The sequence below is a fragment of the Rhinopithecus bieti genome, unplaced genomic scaffold, assembly GCF_001698545.2.
Source record: "Rhinopithecus bieti isolate Rb0 unplaced genomic scaffold, ASM169854v2 scaffold_34281, whole genome shotgun sequence".
Lineage (NCBI taxonomy): Eukaryota > Metazoa > Chordata > Mammalia > Primates > Cercopithecidae > Rhinopithecus > Rhinopithecus bieti.
In genome coordinates, this window is record NW_016814762.1 from 1,435,902 (window position 1) to 1,446,771 (window position 10,870).

At 42.4% G+C, this 10,870-nt stretch overlaps 1 protein-coding gene across 4 annotated transcripts in view; it reads right to left on the reverse strand.

Annotated features, from left to right (window-relative positions):
• Positions 1–1,131: 1,131 nt before the first annotated feature.
• The window catches only part of LRRC36 (leucine rich repeat containing 36), a 59,147-nt gene continuing 49,408 nt past the window's right edge, over positions 1,132–10,870 (reverse strand). Inside the window, exons 10-14 of one of the 4 annotated variants that reach the window (XM_017852300.1) lie at positions 10,581–10,746; positions 9,119–9,264; positions 7,248–7,371; positions 4,014–4,128; positions 1,132–1,468 (exon numbers count right to left, since the gene is read on the reverse strand). In XM_017852300.1, coding sequence (XP_017707789.1) covers positions 1,243–1,468; positions 4,014–4,128; positions 7,248–7,371; positions 9,119–9,264; positions 10,581–10,746 — 777 coding nt within the window. In that variant the 3' untranslated portion in view covers positions 1,132–1,242. The remainder of the gene's footprint in view (positions 1,469–4,013; positions 4,129–7,247; positions 7,372–9,118; positions 9,265–10,580; positions 10,747–10,870) is intronic. The other 3 variants (XM_017852303.1, XM_017852302.1, XM_017852301.1) reach the window with 3 other exon arrangements.

Genomic DNA, 10,870 nt, shown 5'->3' on the forward strand with positions numbered 1-10,870 from the left:
AGACAGAGTTCGGCTCTGTTGCCCAGGCTGGAGTGCAGTGGTGCACTGCAGCCTTGAACTCTCGGGCTCAAGCGATCCTCATGCCTCAGCCTTCCTAGTAGTTGGGCCCACAGGTATGCACCACTGTGCCTGGCTAACTTTTAAATTTTTTTGTAGAGATGAAGTCTCACTATGTTGCCCAGGCTGGTCTCAAGCAATCCTCCCAACTTGATCTCCCTAAGTACTGGGATTATAAGTGTGAGCCCCTGTGCTTGGTCCTGAGAAAGCTTCTCAAACACAATCTGTCACTCCTCTGCCTTCCCAATCTAAAATCTTCAAGGAGCGGTGTAATCTTGCTCCTGCTTACCTCCTCTCAGCCCTCAGCTCTCTGAAGAAACCACGTCCCTTTCCATTTCCCAGCCTTCACACACGCTGCTGCTCTCTGCAGCTTCTCCCCATTTCTCTTGCCCTCAGCCACATGCTTTGCCTGGTAACTTCTTCATGTCTCCCCCTTCATGAAAGATCACTTGCTCTGGGGACATTCTCATGACATTACACCTCTTCCATGTCCCACACTTCTGTCCCTGTCCCACTATCTCCCTGTGGTGTTCCAGACTGTTCTCTGTACTCTTGGCCTGGGAGGCTCTGCATCCCCTCTACCTGCTACCGTTCTTACTCATTCTGCAGCGTCCATTCAAATAAGCCTCACTGACGCCTTCTCCAATCCTACAGTGGCCATTACTCACTCTTTCTCCCTCTTCAGGGCATCTGCAGGCTTTTGTTTAGACCTATTTAGTACCAATTCCAAGCTTTGGGCCCCATTACACGAGTTTGCTTTTTTCCCTGACTAAATTGTTAGCTGCTCCAGGGCAGACACCAGATGTTGTCAGCTTTTCACCATGGCAGGAGGTAATCAAACCCTGTTTGATGAATCTGGCGGATGTTCTTTTTTAACTTTCTATCACACAGTTTCAAATGACATAGGGGAAAAATGTCTAGTGTTTTTATTCCTTTCAACATTTTCAGCCAAATGTCTCCATGCAATGTCTATACAATAGCTGGGACTAAGTGCCAACTATTTCTGTGGGCAGAAGGAAAGAATGACTCAATAGGGGGAGATAAATAGAGAAATAAAAAGAAGGACCAATACAATCTAATCAGAATACATTTCTTTCTTAATCTTTGTGAGTACATACCACCATACTGGTGGCAATGGTGGTGAGAGCCTCTGTGGACCAGGGAAGCTGTGGTGTGAGTTCCATGCTAGCTCCATAAGCCAGGCTCTGGGGCAGCATCCGAGACGCTCTGTATTAGATACTGACCGGTGTCATGTGCCACTGGTGAGGAGGAAGACAATGTGCTTTTCCCAAAGGGCGATGATCTCCCCAGATGATGACCCTTCTCAGGAGGCAGGAGCGCTTTCCCAGAATAACCTTTTGGCTCCTTATTCAGCTGCTGCAGCAGATACTCATTAGTTACCACCAGGGATCTGAGGCCCGGGGGAAAAAGGCAGTCAGGAAATCATAAAAGCAAGAGATACCATGCAGACCCAAAATGTTTCCCAAAGACAAATGTGAAATGAAGTCACATCTTTAAATAGAAGGAACTGTCCAATTTATGATTGAGTTATTTTAAAAGCAGACCCACAGTTTCTTCATTACAATTCTGTTTGATTATGTTCCAGACTTACTGAAGCAATAATACATTTCCCATTTTATATATAGCTAGCGGTTGTTCTGTTCTCTCCAAAGCACTTTGATGATGCGGTAAGTAGAAGCCTTGGGTCACTGGCACCTGATCAGGCCTCTAATTTCTACCCCAAATCGTAACATCTACTTCTATCCTGCCACTACAATTCACTAATGGTGCTAGTAGTGGCTGCATTGAACTCTGTATTACCATCTAATTTTTTTTTTTTTTTTTTTTGAGACAGAGTTTCACTTTTGTTGCCCAGGCTAGAGTGCAATGGCAGGATCTTGGCTCACTGCAACCTCCGCCTCCCAGATTCAAGCAATTCTCCTGCCTCAGACTCCCAAGTAGCTGGGATTACAGGTGTGCACCACCACACCCAGTTAATTTTGTATTTTTAGTATAGACAAGGTTTCACCACGTTGGCCAGGTTGGTCTCAAACTCCTGACCTCAAGTGATCCACCTGCCTCGGCCTTCCAAAGTGCTCGGATTACAGGCTCGAGCCACCGCACCTGGCCTGTATTACCATCTAATGTTAAAAGCCATCCACACACTGGTCAAAAAAAAAAAATGTATGCACGATACTACTCATTATAGCACTATTTTTAATGGCAAAATATGTTAAACTAAATGTCCATCAATAGAGGACTAATTAAATAAGTGGTATATCATCCACACAACTGAGCACTATGCAGTTAGAAAAAGGAATGAGAACTAACTCTATACATCACTATGAATGGATTTTCAAGATGAAATGTTAAAGCAACACTGTGTCTTCTTATGTAATAATGGGGGAATACAAATATACACCCACACCTACAATAGCAGGATGGTGGGAGGGAAGGAAAGGACAGCAAAGACAGGAAAGGAAGCTGGATTTTTCCGGATTTATCTTATTTCTATAAAATAACTCTATAAGTTGACATTGGGACTGTGTAAATGTTTTACATAATTATGAAAACAAGATTAAATCAAAATTATTTTAAAAATTCCCTAAGAATTCAAGGCAAAATAAAACAAGTGAACCTGTATGGTTTCAGAAGGATTATTTCTGGTTAATTTAAAAGAGAGTATTTTGACTGTACATCACTAAAGCAATATATCCTAATGTTTTCAAAGTGTGGTCCCCAGACCAGCAGCAATAGCATCACCCAGCAGCTAATTAGAAATGCAGATGTTCAGTTCCCAACCCAGACCTGCTGACTTAAAAACTGTGGGATAAGGCCCAGTAATTTGCATTTCAACACGCCCTTTGAGTTAATTTGGAGGCATACCCAAGTTTGAGAACCGTATTATGCTATTTTCTTTACTTTTGTAATGTTTGAAATAATTATAATGAAAAGCTTTTCAGACAAATCCAGAATGGTTCTGGGTCTAATCCTCCGAATATAAAGCTAACCAAATGAAAATCAGGAAGTGAAGTAGGAGGTTGAAGGTTTGGGGATGGAGTGCTTATATTTAAACTGCAGCAAAAGTCCTCGTAAATGTATATTATCGGCAAGCCAAAATCTGAAGGACTTCTCTAAATGTAGCCATAGTCTTGAGGTCTCTTCTAATTTTTTTTTGCCTGGCCTGTATCCTGGGGGTGCTTTTTTTTTTTTTTTTTTTGAGACAGAGTCTCGCTCTGTCAACAGGCTGGAGTGCAATGGCACGATCTCGGCTTGCTGCTACCTCCATCTCCTGAGTTCAAGTGATTCTCCTGTCTCAGCCTCCCCAGTAGCTGGGACTACAGGCGTGCGCCACCACGCCCAGCTGATTTTTGTATTTTTAGTAGAGACGGAGTTTCACCATGTTGGCCAGGACAGTCTCAATCTCTTGACCTCATGATCCGCCTGCCTTGGCCTCCCAAAGTGCTGGGATTACAGGCGTGAGCCACCACACTTGGCCGGGGGTGCTGTTCTTTAAGGACTGATGCTGTTGAGCTCCTCTGAAGGAAACAACACACTTTGGGTTCTTCCCCATCACTCCCTGCCAAGTGCTCTTGATGTCTTCTGTGACCAACAGCAGGCATTTTCCAGAGGAGCCAGATGGCCGATTTTAGGGGTATGTACTGACCTCCCAGAAAAGTTAACTGACCCAAACAAAGGTCCCATCAGATCCAGTGAGAAGCTAATTATCGAGGTGTTGCAATCCACCAATGCCAACAAAGACGATTAGTCCCTGATGTGTCCTGGGAAGCAGTAATTTTTATGATCCCTGAGCTAACTGGCCAGATACAGGAGGTTTACACACAGAATGGAGTTCATTTGCAAAGTGCATAGATATTAACTTTCCAAGCAAAACAAAGGAGACAAAAGGAGTAAATATCTGCTTCTAGAAGCAAGCTAGATAGACCCTCTCCTACCTCTGACTTTCATGGAGAATGGCAACTGTCTCCTCCAGCTTTTTCAGCTGGGCAAGCTCCTGGTTCAGGCAAGCCACCTGCATGGTCAGCTGTTGGTTTTTGTGCAGAAGATCATCTACAAAGGGCACAGTAGCCAGGGGTGAAAAGGATTCCAAGCTGCTAGTCTTTGAGCAGAATATAAGTATTCAGATGGACATCTTGAGAACTGGGGGCCCCATGGCACCCAACTTCATACTCCATTTCCTTACTTGAATATAGGAGATAAGGTGGTAAGAATACAGGGGTTGGCAACAGATCTGAGTTAAAATCCAGCCACTTAATATTGCATGTGTTGGTTCATTTTTCTGACTTTTATTAGAGCTAATAACCTTGCTCCTTAGCACTGTTATGAGGATTCAGTGAGACACCTACCCTCACTTAGCATAGGCAGTCAATAGATATTGGGTCTCAACCCATATTCTCCATTTTAGTTTGTTTTGTACATCCTTCACTCCCTACGTAGTACATGGAAACATCTAGAATGGTGTCAGGCACATAGTAATAACTCAATTAATACTTGTAGAAACTGAATTTGTGGCTAAGACACTCATACCTAGCTTCCCCAATATGCTACCATTACCTGCAATAATAAGGAGTTAAAAGAACAGGAACTCTGGTTGTAATGATGCCAATTTTCTATAATAGTGCTTCTTAAACTTTTTTTTTTTTTTTTTTCTGAGGCGGAGTTTCGCTCTTGTTGCCCAGGCTGGAGTGCAATGGCTTGATCTCAGCTCACTGCAACCTCCACCTCCTAGGTTCAAGCAATTCTCCTGCCTCAGCCTCCCGAGTAGCTGGGATTATAGGCACATGCCACCACGCCCTGCTAATTTTTGTATTTTTAGTAGAGATGGGGTTTCACCATGTTGGCCAGGCCGGTCTCGAACTCCTGACCTCAGGTGATCCAACCGCCTCAGCCTCCCAAAGAGTTGGGATTACAAGCGTGAGCCACTGCGCCCAGCCTTAAACTTTAATATGCTTACAAATCACCTGGGGATCTTGCTAAAAATATATTCTAATGCAGTAGGCCTGAGGTGAGGCCCCCCCTTGTTTAGCAAGCTCCCAGGTGATACTAATGTGGATCACATCTTGAGTAAGAGGGTTCTAGAAGGTGAAAAACAAGGCCACAAAAGCTTGTTTATCACCAGTAAGCCAAAATACTATACTGGGTCTCCTGGCTGAATGAAAGTAAGTATCTAGTGGACAAATACCTACTTTTAATTTCAAAGTAGGTAAGTGGAGACTGATATCTTAATTATTCAGGCTTGTGAGTATCAGATAGTGCTGAGAATTATTTATTTATTTATTTAGAGCCGAGATTCAACAATGGAAATTCAGTGCTTCCATAGCAGAACTTCGAAATCAAGTTCCTCCTATAAATCCATGTACCCATAATTTGTTAGGGGTGCTGAGCTAGTCTGTCAAGGGCAAACTGTATCTAAAATACTGACCTAAACTATGCTGATAATATAAAGTAGTACAATTAAGACTTAAATAGGATATTATTTTTCACTTATCACAATGGCAAATTTTGAAAAAATGCCCAGTGTCGGCAGAGTGGAGTGAAAGGGGTATTCAAGTACACTGCTGAGGTGGGTGTAAACTGAAACAACTTTCTTGGAAGTGATTTATGTAACAAAAGCCTCAAAAATATCCCATCCTTTGACTCACTAATTCTACTTCTAGGACTGTCTCCTAGGAAAATAGTCTGAAATGTACACAAAGATTTCTGTACACAGACATTAATAGCAGTATTATTTATAATAGTATAAATATTAAATATTAGGGCTCTCAGCTCCATCAAAAGGGAAGAAGGTTAATCTCAGAAAAGCATTTGATTCTAGGGTCTTTTCTTTCATTTCAGGTCTTTCTTTTGAATGTTTAGAAATAATTTAAAATCATTTTATTCTAAATATATAACCATTATAAAAACAACTAGAGGACTAAATAGATAAATATGGTATATTCTTGTGATATTGTAGAAATGCCTATACTATGAAATTAATAACATTAGGATGTAGAAATCAGGTCTGTGATTATTTGAGGTCAAGAGTAGGGGAAACTGACTACAAAAAGGTATGAAGAAACTTTCTAGAAATGTTCTGTATTTTGATTGAGATCAAACTTAAAATGTGTGCATCTAATTATATGTAAATTATTTTTTTAAAACCAGGACACAGTTTTATTATTATTTATTATTATTATTATTTGAGAGGGAGTCTTGCTCTGTTGCCCAGGCTGGAGTGCTCAGCTCACTGCAACCTCTGCCTCCTGGGTTCAAGCAATTCTCCTACCTCAGCCTCCTGAGTAGCTGGGATTACAGGCACCTGTCACCAAGCCCAGCTAATTTTTGTATTTTTAGTAGAGACAGGGTTTCACCATGTTGGCCAGGCTGGTCTTGAACTCCTGAGCTCAAGTGATCCGCCCACCTTGGCCTCCCAAAGTGCTGGAATTACAGGAATGAGCCACCGCACCTGGCCTATTTTTATTATTATTTTTCTTGAGACAGGGTGTCTCACTTGCCCAGGCTGGATTGCAGTGGCATGATCAAGGCTTACTCTAACCTTGAACTACTGGGCTCAAGTGATCCTTCTGCCTCAGCCTCTTTGGCTCTACAGGTCCACACCACCATACCTGGCTAAGTTCTTATTTTTTGTAGAGACGGGTTCTATGTTTCCCAGACTGGTCTCAGACTCCTGGACTCAGTCAATCCTCCTGCTTTGTCCTCCCAAAGTGCTGGGATTATAGGTGTGAGCCACTGCACCTGCCCATCCACAATTTTTAATTTGGAGTTAAAAACATACAGAGAAGTGAGGTAGAAGAAAATATACCAAAAACACGAATGGAAGTTATTGCTGGATCATGGGGTTATATTTTCCTTGTATTTTCCAAACTTTCTATAAAGAACATGTTCTTAGTGTTAAAATCACAAAAGCATGTGTCATTCTCAAAATTAATGGCAATAGTAATATTTTAACACGCTTTCCGCTGACAAGAGCTTCATCTGGTAACTCAAGCCACCTGCATTACAATTCTCTGAGGCAAGATGATTGTTTCTGTTAACTGCCAGGAAAACGGATGACCAAGTAGGCCAAAGGCAGCCACGTGAGCTAACATGATGAAGGTTACTAAATTGGTCATCTATAAACAAACAGTTGTCTTGCGAGGCCCCATATATCATGGCTTTCCTCAACTTACCATAAGTATGTGATTGTTGCCCACTCACAATTGAGATAGCAGCACCTTCCTCCAACTGTTGAATTTTTTCTGACAAAATGAGGTTTTCCTCCAGTACTCTGACCAGTTTTTGCTTCAAACTCTCCTTTAGATTAGAAAACAAAATACAAATACATTAAGAATCTGACATTCTAGGTTGGATGTGATGGCTCACGCCTGTAATCATAGCACTTTGGCTGAGGTGGGTGGATTGCCTGAGCTCAGGAGATCGAGACCAGCCTGGGCAACACGGTGAAACCCCGTCTCTACTAAAATACAAAAAATTAGCTGGGCATGGTGGTGTGTGCCCGTAACCCCAGCTACTCGGGAGGCTGAGACAGGAGAATTGCTTGAATCTGGGAGGCAGAGGTTGCAGTGAGCTGAGATAGCGCCATTGCACTCCAGCCCGGGCGACAGAGTGAGAATCCATCTCAAAAAATAAAAAATAAAAGAATCTGACATGCTGAGGTGTGTTTAGAGAACTGGAAGATCTTTTCCTCTATTTAGTGATAAAATGATTGGAAGTCAGCATCTTTTTCTCACCAGAATTTTAATTCATTGGTAAATACAGCTCAAATAGAGTAAACAAATTTATTACATGGACTAGCAATCTTTCTTATGAGTTATCTACTACTCTTGCAGAACAAATGGTCATTTTGACAAGTGGCCAGCATTCTTAGTCATCTATCATCTATCTAAAGTTTCTAGAACTGAACTTGGTGTTTGAAAATCCTCTAACGTTAAGAAAAGGCGGCTGAGGCAGGGTGCAGTGGCTCACGCCTGTAATCTCGGCACGTTGGGAGGCTGAGGCAGGCGGATCATGAGGTCAAGAGATCAAGACCATTCTGGCCAACATGGTGAAACCCCGTCTCTACTAAAAATACAAAAATTAGCTGGGCATGGTGGCGTGTGCCTATAGTCCCAGCAACTTGGGAGGCTGTGGCAGGAGAATCGCTTGAACCTGGGAGGCAGAGATTGCAGTGAGCCAAGATCGCACCATTGCACTCCAGCCTGGCGACAGAGTGAGACTCCATCTCAAAAAAAAAAAAAAAAAAGAAAGAAAGAAAGAAAAAGCCTGGCTAGATACAGTGGCTCATGCCTGTAATCCCAGCACTTTGGGAGGCTAAGGTGGGCGGATCACCTAAGGTCAGGAGTTTGAGACCACCTCCGCCAACATGGCGAAACCCCGTCTCTACAAATACAAAAATTAGCCGGGTGTGGTGGTGGGTACCTGTAATCCCAGCTACTCGGGAGGCTGAGGCAGGGAGAATTGCTTGAACCCGGGAGGCAGAGGCTGCAGTGAGCCGAGATTGTGCCACTGCACTCGAGGCTGGGTAACAGAGCAAGACTCTGCCTTACGAAAAGAAAAGAGAAGAGAAGAGAAGAGAAGAGAAGAGAAAAAGGAAAAAAACATGAGGATACGAGTTGCTTCCTCTTCTCCTAGAGCCAGCAGGCTGATGCTCTAGAATGGTCCCCGGCCCCTGGCCCCTGGTTCAGGGCTCTCAGCTCCCTTAGAAGAGAGGAAAGACAATCCGAGATACATTCACTGGGATCAAACCATAACCTTCAAGAACATTATCCTAAACATTTCCACCTAGAGTTTTTTGGAATTTTTGTTTGTTTCTTCTCATTTCAAGTCTTTCTTTAGAATTTTTGGATTAGGGTTAGGATGACGGAGTCAGCCCTGCAGAACCTCCAAGTTGTCCCTGTCCTAGCAAGTTTTGTATTCCTGCTGTGCCCAGACTTTTTCCATATTTTGGTTAGGTGTTCATGGTGATGCTGATCATTAGGGCACAGAGATGTTGTAGTCCTGCTGCTCTGTCCTTTTCTAAAGGGAGATGAGAGGGGCATACCATGTCATTAGGGACCAGCTGCGCAGCCTCCTTCAGTTCAAGCTCCCTCCTGCAGAAGGCTTTCGTCGTGTCTTCAGGATGTGAGCGACACCTCGGCTGAGAAGGAGCCGGGACTACCAAAGACAGAAGCAAATCTCGGGCAGGACCTGCCAAAAATTCAGGATGGGCACACAGGCCAATCTTAAAAGCTAAAGCACAGCATTCCTAGTCAGTAACTACAAGCTCTCTGGATCAAATAGGGTAATCTAGTATCTCCTTTTTACCAGAACTTAGTAAGTGGCAGAAAGAGGTGTTTTTAAGAGGACAAGAAATTATATCCTACATCCTCTGTGGAGAAACAACAGCAGCCCCTTGTGAGTGCATGATTCCTTAGTCATTGATTAGTGGTCCTGGGGATAATTTCCTACAAATGGGAGCAATAGGTCAACATGAGAAGGAAAATAACTGTGTTAGGATTTCTTCTTCTGGATATCCCTTTAGACATTTTTTAAAAAGTTTTTTTTAACCCCAAACCACTTTCAAGTTTCTAGTTTTTTTGTTTTTTTTCGTTTGTTTGTTTTTTTCCGAGACAGAGTCTTGCTCTGTTGCCCAGGCTGGAGTGCCATGGCACAATCTTGGCTCACTGCAAACTCCACCTCCCAGGTTCAAGCAACTCTCCTACCTCAGCCTCCCAAGTAGCTGGGATTACAGGTGCACACCACCATGCCCAGCTAATTTGTGTATTTTTAGTAAGGATGGGATCTCATCATGTTGGCCAGGCTGGTCTCCAACTCCTGACCTCATGATCCACCCACCTCGGCCTACCAAAGTGCTGGGATTACAGGCATTAGTCACCGTACCCAGCCAAGTTTCTAGTTTTTACTTAAACTTTTACCACCAACAAAATTTCCTTAATTATTCTTCTATTAAATAGCCAATAAACATGTTAAGGATCAAACAGAAAATAACAACAAATAAATGCATGATGCCAACATTTGCAAAACTGTTTTCTCCCTTGTTTCTAAAAAACGAACCCTAAAGAGAGTCCAGGTCATTTACTCATTCGAGTTTTTCAAATCATAACATTCTAACAGTCATCTCAAAACTCTGATGATCAAACCCAATTTCTGTTGTATTCATTATTGGCACTTTCCCAAGGATCACAAAATCTTTAAAAAAATTAATATAGTCATTAATTTACATATCTGGTTACTCTATATATTACCAAAGACTACCAAATATTCACAGGAGGAACAAAACAATCGTTACAAAACAATTAGAAAAGGTGCTGCTTTTAAAAAATAATGAAGAAGAATATGAGAAAAATGCAGATTTGTTAACTATGGTGTTTCTGAGATGTTTTAGGATGTGATCATGAGAACAACTTTCCTTGCAAGTGAAGTGGGCTAAGTGGTTTTTAGCAGAACACAGAGCAGAGGCAAAGTCCAGCTCCTCTCTAGGGACAGAGAATGCATTCACTCACCAAGAAACTTCTTGTTCAGGAGGAGGGAGCCAGAGCCATTCCAGTGCTTATCCACAAGCTCCAGGAGCTGTCTGAGGACAGTGGCCACATGGGGGGTTCTGGCAGAGATTGGGGGACTGTGGTTTCCAGGCAAACCGTGCAAACTACCCAGGTCACTAGAGAGAGGCTCAAGAGAAAAAAAAGCAAAAACAAACAAAAAACCCAACCATTTGTCATTCTTACACAATAAGGGAAGTAAGAATGTAGACATTTAGACTTTTTTTTTTTTTTTTTTTTTTTTTTTTTTTTTT